The sequence below is a fragment of the Platichthys flesus genome, chromosome 18, assembly GCF_949316205.1.
Source record: "Platichthys flesus chromosome 18, fPlaFle2.1, whole genome shotgun sequence".
NCBI classification, from domain to species: Eukaryota; Metazoa; Chordata; class Actinopteri; order Pleuronectiformes; family Pleuronectidae; genus Platichthys; species Platichthys flesus.
In genome coordinates, this window is record NC_084962.1 from 20,271,173 (window position 1) to 20,289,565 (window position 18,393).

General features: G+C 47.6%; 1 protein-coding gene across 2 annotated transcripts in view; it reads left to right on the plus strand.

The window, feature by feature from the left end:
- The window catches only part of hivep2a (HIVEP zinc finger 2a), a 69,905-nt gene extending 53,301 nt beyond the window's left edge, over window positions 1-16,604 (plus strand). The window contains exons 6-18 of one of the 2 annotated variants that reach the window (XM_062411193.1): window positions 26-1,346; window positions 1,606-3,488; window positions 3,727-3,990; window positions 4,233-4,401; window positions 4,497-4,581; window positions 4,717-6,439; window positions 6,530-6,687; window positions 9,233-9,408; window positions 9,936-10,037; window positions 11,537-12,401; window positions 12,562-12,652; window positions 13,372-13,485; window positions 13,681-16,604. In XM_062411193.1, the coding sequence (XP_062267177.1) occupies window positions 362-1,346; window positions 1,606-3,488; window positions 3,727-3,990; window positions 4,233-4,401; window positions 4,497-4,581; window positions 4,717-6,439; window positions 6,530-6,687; window positions 9,233-9,408; window positions 9,936-10,037; window positions 11,537-12,401; window positions 12,562-12,652; window positions 13,372-13,485; window positions 13,681-14,382 (7,317 nt within the window). In that variant the 5' untranslated portion in view covers window positions 26-361 and the 3' untranslated portion in view covers window positions 14,383-16,604. The remainder of the gene's footprint in view (window positions 1-25; window positions 1,347-1,605; window positions 3,489-3,726; window positions 3,991-4,232; window positions 4,402-4,496; window positions 4,582-4,716; window positions 6,440-6,529; window positions 6,688-9,232; window positions 9,409-9,935; window positions 10,038-11,536; window positions 12,402-12,561; window positions 12,653-13,371; window positions 13,486-13,680) is intronic. The other variant, XM_062411194.1, reaches the window with a different exon arrangement.
- Window positions 16,605-18,393: the final 1,789 nt, after the last annotated feature.

Sequence of the window (18,393 nt, forward strand, 5' to 3'; positions counted from 1 at the left end):
TGTCTCTTTTTTTTATCTTCTCCAGATCACTCAAGAATCCTTCTGCCTTTCGATGAGCTGGACAGAAACACAGCGCACAACAACATTAGCCGGTTTACAAAATGGCCAAAAGAGAGAAATATTTCTGATGTTATCCACCAAACGTCCACTTCCTGATTCCGGTTTCCAGCCTGGCTCCACAATCACTCTATCGAGGCAATGGATGGGTCCTTTCTGTTTCTGTGAACTTGTCGGCACCCCTCACAGATTAAGCTATCATGTCTGGTAGATTGGGGAACTGGTAACCCTCCAGCATCTGCCCCCCCCCCCCAACTCCCCCACCATCCCCTCTCTTCTCACCCATAGAAGAGCTTCATGAAAAATGGAGGCACGTGAATCAGCTGCCATTGGGCACAAATCCTCAAGTAAGGAAGCAGGGAAGGAGAAGGTGCCTCTGCAAAGGAAGTGGGTGTCGGAACCCTCTGCAACAACCAAACGAAGCACTTTTGCTGACCAAGAGACAAAACACCGTGAGAGTTTGCCGTGTGGTGCCACCGGTGGATCAGCGCCTCAGCAAAAGTATGCAATCACAGGGAATTCTGGAAAGCTGATATCTGGACCCTCTGCACTTGGAGCTATTGGAGGCCCATCATCTCAAGACCCCCAAGGACCCTTTGCTCAGGGGTTCCCAAGGGGATACCCCTACCAATTGGAACAGCCATACCCTCAGCACCCCCAAACTGAGCGTTTCCTCTCAGGAGCCAAACCTCAACCTGGTCTAGAGCCACATGCCTGGCCGTTTGCCGGCCAGTTGCCCTCAGATGACCTATACCCCGTAGGACATCCGGGACATACTCACCCTCATGGGGCTGGGAGGTTTCCCCGACAGAAATCTCCCAGTCTACCCAGCTCTTTTGGACAGTATTCTCAGTCAGGCACTGAGCCTGGAGAGGAGGGGTACAGCAAAAAAGAGCAGAAGCCGAAAAAGCCTGGTAAGTATATATGTCACTACTGTGGTCGAGCCTGCGCCAAGCCCAGTGTCCTAAAGAAGCACATCCGCTCACATACTGGAGAAAGGCCATATCCATGTGTACCCTGTGGCTTTTCCTTCAAAACGAAGAGCAACCTTTACAAGCACCGCAAGTCCCATGCTCATGCCATCAAGGCTGGACTCGTACCATTTTCCGAGCTAGCTGTGGCCCGTAGTGGGGACATGGACCAGGCATCGCCAGTGGGTGAGGCCGAGGTACACTCAGACGGTGAGCAGAGCACCGACACAGACGAGGAAGGTGTGGAGGGCTCCACCATGCTGATGGACAAAGACAGACCCATCCCACAGATCTCCTTTGAGGCTGACAAGAGTACAGGTAATCCTCCATCAATCAAGACAATTTTCTCAGAAATATTTAGCAGGTATCACTATATATCACTGTTTGAGTGAAATCAACGTACAATCAAGTATTTTTTATGCTTCAGTACTACTCAATATGGACATTTTTTTGTATTACTTAGTAAACCAGTGACTTCAGCCTAACTCATTCATTTGCTGAGGTGTCTGTGAATCAATCTTTACCTTGTATGTTTTACTTTATTCTCTGTCATGCTCCACTCTTTCTAACTGCACAGGTGGTGTGGAACCAGCATATGCTGACTCGGCTGAAGAGCTGCCTTTGGGATCTATTAAAGTGCCTATCCTCATTGTCCCCAAGTCTGGGGGAGTCCCGTCCACAGGCATGGAGTGCCCACCCTTTCAGGACATCAAGGGGTCCCATCACATGTTGGGATCACAGGTTGGCGGAAGAGCGCATTCTCTGGACGACTCCCCCAGCATCAAACAACGTTTGGCCGAGAGGCTGGCGGAGAAGAAGGGCCAGGACGCTGACTGTGCCATGTCCCAGTCCCTCAACCTCCTCAGTCCTCACAGCAAGGGCAGCACAGACTCGGGCTACTTTTCCCGCTCTGAGAGTGCAGAGCAGCAGATCAGCCCTCCAAATTCTAATGTCAAGACGTACGAAGAGATTATGTTTGGTCGGACTTGGTACTACCGACCCAACTCCAGGTCCAGGCAGTCCATCCCAGTGGGCATGGCAGGGGCAGACCCAGCCAGCCTAGCTAGTTTAAAACAATCTGGTGCTATTCTGGAGATGGGGAAGATAGCTGAGGATCAAATCTGTTTCAGAGGGGATGTAGGGATCTCTGGAGATCCCAAGCAGTATCCAACAGGACCTTGTCAAAGCAGTACAGGCCTATTGGAGCCTCCATCTGATTCTGGGCCCCTAATTAGGAGTAACTCTATGCCAACTTCCTCACCTCCTAACCTCAGTGTCCCACCAGGTATTCGGGGCAGCCACTCCTTCGATGAGATGATGTCCCCAGATGATGTGTTTTACCCACAAGGGCTTCGCAGACTCAGAAGACAGGCTGCATTTGAACATTCAGCCGCTGAAGCCCATGTAGGAGAGGCTGAGGGCTACGGACACTTGCCCAAGAATTTAGCTTCATCTCTGGGTATGAAGATTGGTGAGCGCAGCACAGGAGTCCCAGAGCACATTGCCTATAGCCCATATGGTACTAAAGTTAGCATGTCAGAAATAGCCACAAGAAAAAGGAGGAAAGAGACAAGTGTTGGGGACGAGGAGGACAGCCCTGGACATTGTGACAGTAGCTGTAGTGGCTCAGTGGAGATGTTAGGGGACTATGAGTTTAAGCAAAGTAGTTTTGATGGGCCGAGAGCCCCTCCAATAGGAAAGGGCTCTCTCAGTGCTCACAGCCAATCAGATAGCTTTGACACCTGTGCCAGCATGTGCTCTGAGGACATTGCATTGTTTACTGAGTCTGAGTGCAGGAAGGCAGCTGGGAATGTCATATCAGTCATCCAACACACCAACTCCCTCAGCCGGCCAAATTCCTTCGAGAAGTCAGAGTCCTTTGAGCATCCAGGATATCAGTCTTCAGAGAAAGGTCCACCTAGCCAGTACTCTGAACAGTCGGACACAGACATCTATGAAGATGCTCTCAGTCCCGAATCTGCCCTACTGCCAGAGAGCATGGAGCAGCAGCTGCAGAGTGACAGTGACCTGGCCTCCCTTTCATCGTCATCAGCCGCAGCCTCCCCTGGTCAGCCTTATCACATCCCACACAAACTGGTCCGACAACCCAACATCCAAGTTCCTGAGATCAGGGTGACAGAGGAGCCAGACAAACCTGAGAAAGACACAGAAGCTCCAATGACCAAGGAGCCAGATAAGCAGCCGCAGCATGTGGAGGAGTTTCAGCTGCCACAGAGGAGCGACACGCTCTCCCAGATGCCATCAGAGAAGCTCCCACCCAAGAAGAAGCGTCTGCGTCTGGCGGACATGGAGCACTCGTCTGGGGAATCGAGCTTTGAGTCAACTTGCACCAGCCTGTCTCGCAGCCCCAGTCAGGAGAGCAACCTATCCCACTCCTCTTCCTTCTCCATTTCCTTTGACAGAGAGGAAGGCCTCAAGTCTGTCTCACCCGTCAAACAGGTACCTTGTTATATTTTTAGTATTTTAACTATCTGAACTAACTTTCCAGCAGTTTTAGTTGTAGCAGTTTTTTCTGGGATGCTTTTCTTGTGCTGCTCCCACCGTGGTTATGGTACATTATCATTACTTTTACGTACTTATAAGGAATCGATGACTCCATGACTATGTTGTACTTTGGTGCTTGTAAAAAGGGAAATGGAAAGAATTCTGAATTTCTTTCTTTGTGATTTTTCTGAAGCAGGATGACTCGTTGGCCCCCAGTGGTGGAGCTAAGCAGTCTGAGTTCCTGACAGTTCCCGGCAGTGGTCATTCAAGCCACCACCACCAGAGGGAGATGAGGAGGTCTTCGTCGGAGCAGGCACCATGCACACTGCCCACGGAGTTGCCTGAAATGCGGAGCAAGTCCTTTGACTATGGAAGCTTGTCGACCTCCAGACAGGGAGAGCTTTACTCCAGTGCCTCTGCAATGAAGGAACGCCGGCGTGGATATCTTGTCCGACAGGTAGCATTAAACATTTCAAGCTATTTGGATTATTGTTCTTATATATGAGCCTAAAGGAAACAGTGGAGTCAGGCCACTATACACCAATACTACTCTTTTCCTATATAGTACATATACATGATATAATACAATAATAATACTAATAATATCAATGTGACTCCACATACTTTGTCTAACACACTTAGTATCATAACATTTCATTTCAACTGACACATACAACCTTTTTCACCCACATTTGTCAGGCGTCACTGAGTGTTTATCCAGAGTCAGTTGCTCAGGAGCCAGGCGGCACAGAGATGTTGATCAAGCAGGAGAGCTTGGAACATGTGGCTTGGTCCGGACCACCAGGATCCCCCCACAACAGCCCTGATGTAGCCAGCAGGACCAAGAGAGTGTGCAGTAGCACCGGTGGTAAGCTTTCATCTCTTATTATTTCTTAAAGCTGATTATTTAAAATACTTTCGGGATAATTTCTTCATTTTTCCATTCATATGTTTTATTCCCAGGTATGGGATCTCACCAGCACCACCAGCATCTCCTCCAGCAGAGTATCAGTGAGGACAGCCTGCAGGATGAACCACTCTATGGAAGGTAGGAGTTCAGTTGTGAAGGAATAAACAAAAACCTTTTCAACAATTTCCAGGACTACAACTGGTTCAATTAGTAAAATGTTGTTCGCTATATTTAGCATAACACTAAGAATATTCCACCTTTTCTTCCTAACAGGTCCCAACAGCATCGTCTGCATGCCCAGGGCTCGTCATCTGAAGGAGAACCTCCTGGTCATGAGGTCATGAACAGGGAAGTGATGCAGCAGTACCAGAGTGGCCCCCCCTTCGTCTCCTTCCAGCAACCAGGTCTCTTCTGGTCTCAGGAGGCCGGACAGATGCCAAGACAGCTGCCGGCCCAGCAGCAACTCCCAAAACTCCACATCAGATCACCAGGCAGCCTTGCTGGACACCCACAACACAAACACGCACCACCCCACGCCCTGCAGCAAATCCATGATCAACAGTCACACGATGGAAAACCAGAAAACGCCAGCTCTCAAATGTACCCTGCCTCCTTCTCATCCCGAAACTCTCCTCTGTCCCAGCAACAGCAAAGCTTTGGCTCGCTGTCCTCTAAGTTCTCCCTGCCCAGCTCCACCACCACCTCCATGCTTCTGCAGCAGATCCAACCTGTCTTTGCAACCCAGAACCTGGGATCACAGGCCTCCCTGCCCAGTATGATGGTTCCTGTACGACTCCAAACCCATATGCCATCATTTGGTAGTGTTATGTACACAAGTGTTAGTCAGCTGGTAGCTAGCAGTTCGGGCTGTGCTGACTACAGAAGCATGTCTCCCCCGGTTGGTGTTGCGAGCACCGGCAAACCACCAGGAGGAATTGGAGGAGGTTTCGACCTGTCACACTTCCTGGGAAAGACCGAAGGCTCAACGCTGTGCTACCCTCCCTGGAAGGTTCCCGATTCTCTGCCGGAGCAAAGGCTAAACACAGGGATACCACTGTCACTAACATCAGGCACCATTTCCACCACAGACGCCTCGGGGTCAGGCATCGGCGGCAGCAAGCGCATGCTCTCCCCTACCAGCTCTCTGGAGCTCTTCTTCAAGACTAAGCAGCAGAAGAGAGTGAAGGAGGAGAGGATGTACGGACAGATTGTGAAGGAGATGAGCGCTGTGGAGCTCAGTGGATCTGAGAACAGCAGCACAGCTGATAAAGGGCGGAGCGCAGGTCTGCAAGCCCGTCTGAAGAGTGATGGCTCCATGGATGACTCTGAAAGGATGTCGTCTTCTCCACCAAGCGACTACCCTTTTGCCACAAAGATTTCCATTCCTGTCCGTTCCTCTGCCCCCCACCTCCCTGATGTTCCCCGAGCTGAGAGCTTCACCCCTCCTCTCCAGATTGTCACAGACCGATCAGGCGGCCGAGACTCCCCAGAGGAACTGGATGTGGATGATTCAGCTCCAGAGCCCAACTTTAGCACCCAGTCTATGGTGTCCTCAAATGATGCAGAAGATGGTGACAACACAAAGCCAGGTGCATCCAGTAAAGCCCCGGTCGGCTTGCTGGTAAAGCTTGCTTCCAAACAAAGCGCAGGATTATCCGGCACAGTGGGCCAGACGCTGCTACTCACGGACATGGCTGATGTCCAGAAGTATTTCCAGTTCCCTAGCCTGCGCACCACGAGCAGAGTTAGCTGGTGTTTCCTGAAATACACCAAACCCAACAGCACGCCGGCCGCCTTGCGAGGGTCTGTCTACAGTACATGGTGTGTGAACTCGTACAATCCCAATCCTCTGAACCTCAGCACCAAGGCTGCACTGGCCCTGCTGAGGTCCAAGCAGAGGAGGAACACAGATTGGGTTTACACAACATCAGCCATGTCTCCACCCAGCTCTGGAAAACTGGTGTCGTCTGTGGCCTGGAAGCTGAGGTTTGATCAGGTGAATAGAAATGTAGAGAAAACAACACAGAGACACACAAGTGAGAAAAAGCCTTTTCCTTTACACTCCTCTCGCTCCTCTTCTCTGCAGTTGAAACCAGAGCTGATGCCCGTTGATGTCTGTAACTTTGGGAGGAAAATGAAGGGAGTTGTGTCGTGGGACCGATCGAAGGAGGAGCAGGTGGAGAAGGAGGTGTCAGCCAAACAGTCTGCCAGCGAACCCTCCCGCATCAAGATCTTCGAAGGCGGGTAGGTTCAACATCAGACATTTTTATTTAAGGTTCAAATGCTAAATCATCGTTGTCCATGTTAAAGACGAACTGGCGGTTATGTTTTCACCCCGGTCCCTCAGCCTGTTGGTTTGTAAGCAAGATCAAACTAAAACAAAAGAGTGAATTACCAGGAAACTGGAGGTGGAGGGTTCTGTTGAGAAAACACCAGAGAAGAACCCATCAACCCTGGATCTGTCTTTAACATTGTGATGATGTTTTTTGACATTTAATTCATGGATCCTGATGAAAACAATCATTCATGTTCCGGAAACTAATATCTATGAGTGTGTGCAGCTGGATCTAATCTAGGTGAAGGTTTAAGTCACATTCTACTTTTAATTGTTTTCTCAATATCTTAAAAGGAGCTTCAGTGACATCTGGTGCACAGGAGTCTTCTTCAGGAATAACTGCTCAGATTTTGACAGTGATGGAAATCTGACATTTTTAAGATTACAAGGTGAATCTATAAGATTCCAAACCTTACAGGTACTGAGTCAATCAATCAACTCCATGATTAAAGTTATGTCTGAATGAGACGGCAGCCAAGACGTTTTCCCTCTTTCTTATTTTTAGCAGCTAGTTTATTCTTTTATAGAAAGATTTTTATCCAAAAGTCATCGCTGCAGGTTAACAAGGTTTCTTCACCAGGGTACTTTAAGAATTTAACAATAAAACAAAATAAAACAGTAATAAGCAGATAGATCCAGGTTAAAACAAGGTTATAAGGTTAGATTAAAGTTTCAATGTTTTTTGTTCTTAAATGTTCATTAAGAGGAAAAAAAAAAAAGACTGTGAGAGATTCTTCCTGCATCATAATGTTTATGGTGTTACAGTTGATCCAGTGAGAGCAAGGCTGCTGTATGGAACAGACGCACAGACAGACACACAAACACACACACACACACACAGGCGTTATTAAATGCAGCAGACAGTGAAGTAAATCTCTTTTGTGCCCGAAGGACATTTTAGAAGCAATAAATGGATAAAAGCATACAAACAGGAAAACACACACATGCACTTACATAAACATGATGCACAGAAGTAATAAACACACACACACACCGACACACACTAAAGCTCATTAACAAACACACGACAGGACTAAAATCTCTTTAGATGACAGAAATCCATAAAGGGGAAGTTTTGGCAGAGAAATCAAATCCATCACCGGCCTTGAAAGAATCGGTAAGAGAATCTGCTTCATGATCTTACCGTGTGCTGTGAGCGAAACGGGAATAAAACAAAATAATCATCATCATAATTCATTTTCATAACTGGCCGCAGCTGTGTAAACGTCTCGACTGGTTCAGAGGCATTTCCCAGTCGGCCGTGCGGCTGATGCTGGCGGCTCGTTTGAAGAACCTGATATTCCACCTCCTCCGACACAAGGCCCTGAACTCACCTTCTCCTCCAGCCGCTGCAGACAGGACAGGAAACGACACAACTCACCAGCCGTTTTCACCATTTCACCACAAAGGGAAATAAAAACTAAACACAACCTCAATGTGAAGCTTCTGCGGCGGGAAACAGAGAATATGCAGCCGGGGTATGACTGGTGGTCGCTGGTAATTTCCCTCCATGACAGACAGACTCCACCGATGCTGCTGCCAAGTGTCGGCTGATGGTCTGACCGTGGATCCCTGTTCTTAAAGTCCTGTCAGAGAATCAGAGAATCAGTGGGACTGGAAGGAAGACTATCTGAAGGATAAACACAAAGCCCAGAGGTGGAATTCTGCTGTTTTATTTTGAAAGAGGAATTAATGAAATGTTGACATCCTCTAATGTTCAGCAAACGTCACTTTCCTCAGACAGTCGCATCATCTGCATAGAAACGAGTAGATAAGTAGAAATATGAGAAAACTCATCCTCGTTATCTTTTCCTCTCCGGCTCTCGGGAGGAAACGTGTTAATCTGTTCCCCCCCCCCTCGTTCGTCTCATCCTGCAGCCGACGACTCGTGTGAACTCGAGCAGCTTCACACTTCACAACACGTTTTAGAGACGCACAACCTTCATCTCAGGGCGTTTCCTCTCTCTTCCTCTTTAGCGTCTCCTTGCTGCTCGTTAACTCTCGATGTGTCTCGCAGCTCGTTGTCATCGTGGACGTGTTGGATCCGATCGTGTGTCAGCAAGTATCTGAGTCCCAGAGCGTGACTGTGAACCTGTACCAGCTGCAGGGCGGCTGACCTCTGACCTCTGGCCCTGAGGATGAGGATATCTTTCTCTCTCTCTCTCGCTCTCTCCATCAGCAACCTGTGCTTGGGCTTTTTTAAGTTGTGCCTCTGCTGTGGAGAGGTTTTTTTATTTATTCACCTTTAGGGAGAGAATTAAATCTGGTGAAAGGAGATAAATCCAAAGCTGCTGAAGAGGAGCTGCCGACTGTGTTTTTGTAGAATTCCGTGTCGTTGTTTTTGTGTAATCGTGCTGACAATCACACAAACACAAACAAAGCAGCAGACAGATGGAGTTGAAACCCAAACCTGAAAATCACATTTCTCTCATAACTCTCTGTTCTTTCTTCCAGCTACAAGTCCAACGAGGACTATGTTTACGTCCGTGGTCGCGGCCGAGGGAAGTACATCTGCGAGGAATGTGGAATCCGCTGCAAGAAGCCGAGCATGTTGAAGAAACACATCCGCACGCACACGGACGTCCGGCCCTACGTCTGCAAGTTCTGCAACTTCGCCTTCAAGACGAAAGGTAGGGCGGCAGTCACCATCTCATATCCAGGACCAGGACTTTTACATTCCCCTCAGGAAATTAAAATGATCCATCATCTCATAAATTTGCCCTGAGACTTTCTTTTGAACAAGACTAATCACGCTTTTGAGGAATAGCATCTTTATGAAGATATTTTTAGTAGAAAAAACTCATTATCGAGGTTTTAATTGAAGAATAAAATCCCAAAATATAGAAGTGAGTGGTGAATAAAACATGGTGGTCGGACGGGAGCCTCCATCATATCAGAGGCTGAAGATTTCTGAGCGTTATTAAAAAGCTGTTTTCTGCCTGATGAGCTCGGACCAAGCTTTTAAATCACATGATGAAGATTTGTTGATTGTCATTTTTTGTGGATGTGTTTGATTTTGTTCTACGGCTTCTACAAAATGTCTGTTTCAGCCTCTGACACTCTCGTCACACAAGAGTCATTAAACTGTGTATGTGTGTGTGTGTCTAACGTGTGTGTGTGTCTAATGTGTGTGTTTGTCTAATGTGTGTGTTTGTAGGAAACCTGACGAAGCACATGAAGTCAAAGGCTCATATGAAAAAGTGTCTGGAGTTGGGAGTGTCCATGTCGTCGGTTGAAGACGCAGAGGGAGACGATGGAGGTAAGCACAACACCACACACACACAGACACACACACACAGACACACGCACACACACTCCGGGAGCTGCAGCCTCCAGGCTCTGCTCCGTGCGGTCGCACCGGGACAGGAAGTGAAATGGAAAGCGGAGCTCAACACCCGTGTCAAGCACTCGACACATAAGCAGCTTTAGAGAGAAAAGTCTGAACATCACTCTGCCTCTCTCATTATCCAGCGTTTAAAGATTTCCATGAACATCTCCAAGGAACAGTTTGTGAAGCCACACATTTATTTTCCATCCAGACACAGAGAGGAGTGTTTGCCGTTCACCCCCCCCCCCCCCCCCCCCCCCCCCCCCCCGACGCAGCGGGAGGCTCCCAGACTCCAGGATCCCATTAATCAGCTGATATGGAAATAATCTGAAAATTATTACTGGGGAAGATGTTGTGGGCTCAGAGGGATGAACGAGATTTCCCATGAAATATTCACAAATAATAAATTCTCCTGGCAGGAGTTGGCTGGGGGGGTGGCGGGGGGGGTTCGGTTTCCCATTAATCTTCAGATGACTTGATAACGAGGCTGCAAACGAGTGGGAGTCATTTCATTTAGAGTTTTCATCAGGATTAACGACAGTCTGGTGATTCTCTTACCGTCAATTAATACCAATAAAATGACAATAAATCATCTCTGGTTGTGTTCATCAGATTTCATTAGTTGTAAAGTTGTCGAGACACAAACAGACTCGAGGTTCTGTGAGAAGACGTTTGAATAAAGTTCACGATCCTCAAACGGCGGCTGGACGAGTGAATTTAAAATAAGAAGCAAACTGAGTGTTGTTCGGTTGAGTTTCCAGACGAGGCCTCGGTTCAGGGTCAGTTTGTAACTTTGACTTTTTGTGTTCAGAGAAGCAAACAATCGAGTTGTGGTGTTTTCAGACGAGCAGCTTTGTGTTATTCCAGAATGAAGTCGTTCTGCTGCCAAAGCAAACGTTCGGCTGGAGCTTTATCGACTTTCACTTTTTATTGTTTGGAGAGAAAATGTGGTTTTATTTCACGTCTTAATTTCTTCTCCTTTCTCTTCTTCCTCCTCTTCTTCTTTCTCTCTCTTGCTTTCTCTAATTTTTCCTTTTCCTTTTCTTCTGCTGTCTCCTATTTCTTTTTCTTCATCCATCACATTCCCTACTTTCTCTTACTCCTCCTCTTCCTCTCCTCTTACTTTTCCTGATTCTTCTTCTCCCTCCCCCATTAAATTCCTCTACATTCTTTCTCATCCATCACTTTTTATATCCCTTCTCTTCCTCCCCTCATTATTCTACGTTTTCATTTCTCACTGTTTTATTCTTCTCTTTTCTCCTCTTCCTTTGGTCTCTTCTTCCTCCTCCTCCTCTTTTGGTCTCTTCTTCCTCCTCCTCTTCTTCCTCTCTTTTCTCCTCTTCCTTTGGTTCTTTCTTCCTCCTCCTCCTCTTTTGGTCGCTTCTTCCTCTTCCTCTTCTTCTTGTCTTTCCCCCCTCGTCGTCTCGTAGATGGCGGAGATGAAGGTCAGAGGTCAGAGAAGATGTCCAGAGGCGTGATGGCCGATCACCAGTTCTCGGATGCAGACGACTCGGACGGCGGGGAGGATGACGGTGATGACGATGAAGACGATGAAGAGGACGACTACGATGGCGACTCCACTCCGAAGACTCGTTCACGCTCCCCCAGCCCGCAGCCGTACGGCCTCCCCTCCCTGTCCATCAGCGCCATGGCCGCCTCCCACCCGTCTCCTCACCTGTCTCACCACTCTGCGTCCGACCTCCTGGGCCATGCCAACAAGCCGCCGCTGTTCGGCTACTTCACCACCGTGCCCAGCATCCAGATCACCTCGCAGGCTCCGCCCAGCGACCCGGCGGCGAGGGAGCGTGGTCACGAGTACCAGCACGGCCTGCAGAGGTCACTGGGGAGCCGGCTGCTGGTTCCACCCGGCTCCTCGATGGATGAAGACCTGTCCTTCCACTCCCCGGACCTCTCCTCCTCCTCCCGCCTGTCCTCACCCGGGCTGGACCACTCCGGCTGCCCCTCCCCCAATTCCCCTTCCTCCTCGCCCTCGGCCCGCCGGTACCTCTCCCCACGTCGCGACCTCTCGCCCCGTCCCAGACACCTCTCGCCCCGGAGGGACGTCTCCCCTCTGAGACACATCTCCCCCAAGAGAGACCTGGGGCCGGCGGGCGGGTACCGGAGGGACCTGTCCCCCAGGAGGGGACACCTCTCACTGCTCTCCCCTCTCTCCCGACCCACGTCCCCGGCAGGAAGAGACTACAAGCGTGACCTCTCACCCCGAGGTCGCCACAGGGGGGTGCTCCGGCCTCTGTCCCCTCGCAGAGGACTCCACCAGCACCTCCACCCCCAAAGGTGAGGACCACCTGACCGAATAAATACTGTTTATCATAATCTGATAACACAATATCTGACCTGACTTTCTGTAATTATCTATCCTCGTATTTCATTCCTGTAAAGTTTATCAAACAGATATTAATCGTTGTGATGATGTGTGTTCACCTTTGACCTGCAGCCAGCAGGGCGGGGCGAGGAGCCTGAGGCCTCCGGGTCAGGGAGAGTTCGTTTCTCTGGGACGTCGCAGGACCAGCACAGAAATGGAGACGGTAAGAATCGGTTTACTGGTTTGGTCCTCTACCTCCCAGTTCACTTCTTAACTGTGATTTTCTAAACCTTGTGAGTCGCGGCGTCGAGGCAGAAAACCTGAAGTAGAAAAGATGACAGAAGAAAAGCAGCTGTCGCACAAAGTGAAGAGAAGAGAAGCGTCTGGCAGCCGGAGCAGAACCATTCAGGGAGGACGAGGGAATAGAGAGAGAGAGAGAGAGAGAGAGAGTCAGAGTGAAGGGATGAGTGAAGATGGGGCTGCTGGGTTCTGGTGGTAATGGGATCTTGGCCGGCGGTGGTGTGGTTAATAACACGGCTGTTTTTCTTCTTAAGAGCTCCACTTCAAACTCTGGCTTCTGCTGCGGCTGCCGACTTTAAACAACTGATTATCGTCTGTTCTTCAAATGATAAATTTATGTTTTAAAAACCTTTTCTCAGACTCGAGAAGTTCGACTGAGCCTTCGTGCTTCTCATTTGTTTTTCTACCGACACCTCCGACCACACGTTTCTGCTCCTGCTCATCCAGATTCATTTTCATATTTGTTTTCTCATCACAAAGCGTCAAATGTGTTTTTATTAAAACTAGAACTGAGCGCCTGTAAGTATTTTGTGAAAAATGAGTCTGAGGTTCCTTCAAAGTTTTCTTTGGACGAATTGACTCATTCAATCAGATCTGCTTCTTCAGGTTGTTTTACTCCTCTCCTGTTCCTCGTGTTTCCAGGAACTTTGTCCAGACTCACCTTCACTGGGGGGGGGGCAGCGGCAGACCAGTAACCAGTCCAGTCCACCTCACCAAGTCCTGTTCAGTCACCTGCCTCTTCATTCTCAACTCCAGGTGACTGCATCTTTCTTGTATCACATGGATTTTATTCATTTTGTACATTTCATTTAAGCTTTTTATTTTACTTTACTCACTATTCTACATTCTGCGATTCTAATATAATATTTTATATATTTAATGTGTGTGTGTGTCTGTATGTGTGTCTTTTTACCTTCACCGGATTCTTGAACGTTTACATTGTGATTCCAGGTGCGTTCGCCCTACCCGATGATCCCCATCGGCGGGATCCAGATGGTACGATCCGTCCACACGTCCGTCTCCACCCCTCTCGCTCAGCAGGGGGCGCCGCGCCTGGCGGTGCAGAAGAGCACGTCAGAGGACTCCACCAGCGGCGAGGCTGCCCCCCCACATTTCATCTCCTTCATCGAGAGGGGAGGAGGGGGAGGAGAGTGGGTGAGGGAGTCGTCGGGACCTCACCCGTCCTCACAGGAGAGGCTCGGCGGGGGGGGGAGGCCGGAGCAGGAGGAGGGCGTCCAGACGTGCACCAACGCCATCGCCTCCCTCTGCATCGACGCGGAGGAGCCTGCGGAGAGAGGACTGAGGGGGGATGAAGGTAAAGATGGAGGCCGAGCTCCTCCCTCCTCCTCCTCCTCCTCCTCCTCCCCTTCTGCAGCGCCCCCTGACTCCCACCATCAGCAGCGCCGCTCGCCCTCCGCCTCCAGGTCGCCGCCCTCTCCTCACCCCTCGCCCTCCCCCCCTGGGACTCAGCACTTTAGCGGCCTGGAGCTCAGGCCTCCCCACTCGTCACTCCCCTCCTCCCCCCACTCCTCCAGCTCCTCCCCTCACCCTCACAGCCCGGCGGCCGACGCCCTCAAGCCTCCGGCGGCGTCCAAACCTCCGCGGCCGGACGGAGAGGTGGAAAGCACAAAGAGGAGCAGAGACGTGTCGTAGAGCTGCAGAGGAAGAAGGAGGAGGAGGAGGAGGAGGAGGAGGAGGTGCTGTGGATTGCTTTTTTGTTTTGGGGATAATAGGAAGGGATGAAGTGCAACAGAGAGAGAAATGACCTTTGCACACTTTACACACACATTTCTTCTAGTTCAACACACACACACACACACACACACAACACACAAACACACACTCTCTCTCTCTCTCAGATACATACGAAGAACATGAATGAACTTCTGCAGCATGCTGTTCACATGTCTGTTCTAACCGGGGCCTGCTATCTGACACTTTCTTATTTAAAGAGGATTTCAAACGGTTTCCCGCTCGACTGGGAGAGGAGAGTGAGAGAGGAGGAAGGAGGAAGGAGGAGAGTGAGAGAGGAGGAAAGTGAGAGGAGGGAGGAGGAAGGTGGAGAGTGAGAGAGGAGGAGAGTGAGAGAGGAGGAAGGAGGAAGGAGACGGGTTAGAATCGGTACGTCAGAAACAAAAGACTGGACAGCTACGTGTGTGCCTTTTCTTTCAACCTTTTTTTGTTGCTTATATTCTGATAAGCAAACGAAGCAGGAAGGTAAATGTAAATACAATAATATCAGCTTTGTAATAAACGCAAACTCCTCCTCCTCCTCCTCCTCCTCCTCCTCCTCCTCCTCTGTCTCTTTTTGGACACCTTAAAAAGTCTGGACAAGCGATGTGAAGTTATGGATATTACTATTACGTACGGTTGCACTAAAACATATTTTTATATGAGTGAAATTTTAAAAAAAATGGCTTTTTTGTGTACAGCGGCAATTCTATATAATACTATTTATTATTGTTACCATGTTTCATAAATTGTACATTTTTTCTTAAATGTCGTGGATGCCTTTTTCTATGTAAAGCATGGGGTTTTTGCTATCGCTGACATTAGGGCGAGGATATATAAACACTGTACTATGGCTTTATATGTTAGACCTATTTATATACGTCTAAGTGAGCACCCTCTGCTTGGAGGTATATACACATAGAAGTAAGATGAATATTTATCCAGCATATGAATACATACAGAATATAGAGTCTCTCTCTCTCTCGCTCTCTCTCTCTCTCTGCACTTATCATATAGAATGACATTCACATTAAGGTTATGTATTTTTGAGCTTGTACATTTTTCTCTGCTGCTCTTCTCTCGTCTCTGGTTGTGATTTATTTTTGTTTTAAAACTTTTTTCTGTGGTTTTATTTTTCTTTTTTTAATTGCGAGGCTCAGACTCAGCATTAAGTGAATGAACATGCCTTCTTGCACCGTGGCATTCTGCTCCTCCTCTTCCTCCTCCTCCTCCTCTTTCTCCTCTCCTTCTTTCTCCTCTTCCTCTTCCTCCTCTGCCTCCTCTTCCTCCCTCTAACTTCCTCCCTCGACTCCAGCCGCTGAACGGCTCCCCTCTCCGTCACGGGACATTTGCTTGAATGAAAACAGTTTTTTTAAAAGGGGGAAACATTCCAGTCGAGTCGAACCCCGAAGACAAACTTCTATTTCTCATCGTGTCCGAACTCTTCACATCTGGAGACAAACACGTTCAGCAAACTCTCTGACAAATGCACCTTATATTTCTAAAGACGAGCTCTCAGATCTTTTTTATTTTGCAGCAAACTTTCATTGAAATCGAAGGTGAATTGTTCTGAACCCTCAGAAAGCAACAATCAGCTTCACAGTCATCGGGTCTTTCTGCGTTTCCCCTCCTCCGCTCCTTCATTTCATTTTGTAGCCGAGCAATATTTAGCCGAGCTCTGCTCACCAGCAGGGAGAGTATTTGTTGCAAGGCAGGAGGAGGGGGTGGAGGAGGAGGAGGTGGGGGTGTGGTCCTGGTGGAGTCGGGCAGGTGCAATGGGAGTGTGTGTCTCTGTTTTCTGTATCGGTGTGTACTTGACCAGTATATCCTCTTATTCTTACCACTCTTTTCTATTTGGATCCTCCCTCTGTTATATACACTTATCATGACGACAACAATGTCTTTAAAAAAAGTCTGTTTCTCTCTTTCAAGAATATCAAAGCACAAGTCATTGTATAGAAATGACGACAATACAATACAAAAAAAGGACAAAAAAAAGGTAAATGTGCATATAAAAGGGTAACGTGTGTGATGGTGTTCCGTGGAATTAATACAAATATCATGTATGACCCCAGTCAACAAGGAATCGCAGTAGAAGTGGAAAAAATGGATTGTTGTTTTCAAATAAATATAAATACAGTAATTTATCTGTCTGTGCTTTATTTCTTCACTGGAAACAAGATGGCGGCGCACGGACGCAGCTGATCTGACAATTTCATATGATCATCTCACACAGTTACAATAAAAACTTTGTTTTCATTTTATTTGATCAATAACAAGATTTAATCTTTAAAACACCTTAACTCAATATGATAACCCTTTAATTTACCGTTTATATGTGTTAATTACATATTTATATGAAGAAATGAATTTATATAGACTTTATAAATCCCCTGCAGAGGAAATTCAATTAGACAAAGCAGCACAAAGGGAAATATAGTAAGAAAGGAATAACATTCAAAATATAAATATTATATGTAATAAGATAAAGAACAATTCTACGTACAAACAAACGGACGCAGATGATGTACGATACGTTAAATATGATCACACATTAATACAAATTGTGATTCTTTCATATTTGTCTCTTGAATGTTTCTTCTTATTAAAAGCAAATAGAACTAAATCAATAATTAATTTAATTAAATGCAAATCAAATTCAAAATGATAAATTGCCTTTACTGACAGTATAAGTTATTATTAGAGAATGTTCATATTTGCAGTATTTTTTGTAGAATTTTAAGTTTAATTTCTTCTTCAAGACTATAATAGAACCTGTATTGAGGATTTTTTTAATATTTGATTTCTTCCTTGTTTCTTGTGGGTGTGGTTTTTATATAAACCATATCTGTTGTGTGTTCATGTTGTGTGAAGTGAAGCTGCAGTGGAAACGAGTCAGCTTCACTCAGACGTGTTTTGTGTGAAAAGCCTCTTTCATCCCGTGTTTGATGGAGGTCAGTGAATCAGTCTTCAGCACATACGACTCTGACTGGCCCTGCTCCTGCCTCCCTCTCATTTCTAATTTTAATGTACTCCCTGTCATTAGCCATGTCCCACATATGTCTACCTGTCTACTTCTTTCTCTGTGTTTCCTTTCTTTCTGTTTTGACACAACTGGGTTGGTGTCATCTTCCATTTGCTCTGTCAGTCGCCCCCCCCCCCCCGGCGGTGAGTCCCGCGGCCTTCTGGGAGACGCTGATCAAGAGAGTTATTTCTGGTGCTGATTAGTGTTCGGAGGAATCACTTTCATCACAGGTGTGTGAGGTGTGAGTGTAGTTTGTTGGTTCAGCGCTGCGAGCATATGGAAATCTCCCCTGAGACGAGTGTGTGTGTTTGTGTGTGTGTGTGTGTGTGTGTGTGTGTGTGTGTGTGTCTTTGAGCCTTTCTTATATGTGTGTACTCTTGAGCATAACTTTTAGAGTATGCAGACTGTACCTGAACAGTTTGGTGTTCAGGAAAAACAAGCACCTGTCAATCAATCAATCAGGAAGTTACTCATCTATTAATCATTATATATATATCTATAAAAGACTTGACCAGAAGAGACTCGACCTAAAGAGACTCGAACTAAAGAGACTCGACCTGAAGAGACTCGACAAGAAGAGACTTGTCAAGAAGAGACTCGATCAGAAGAGACTCGACCAGAAGAGACTCGACCAGAAGAGACTCGACCAGAAGAGACTCGACAAGAAGAGACTCGACCTGAAGAGACTCGACAAGAAGAGACTCGATCAGAAGAGACTCGACCAGAAGAGACTCGACCAGAAGAGACTCGACAAGAAGAGACTCGACCGGAAGAGACCCGAGCAGAAGAGACTCGACCAGAAGAGACTCGACCAGAAGAGACTCGAAAGGAAGAGACTCGAACAGAAGAGACTCGACCAGAAGAGACTCGACCAGAAGAGACTCGAAAGGAAGAGACTCGACCAGAAG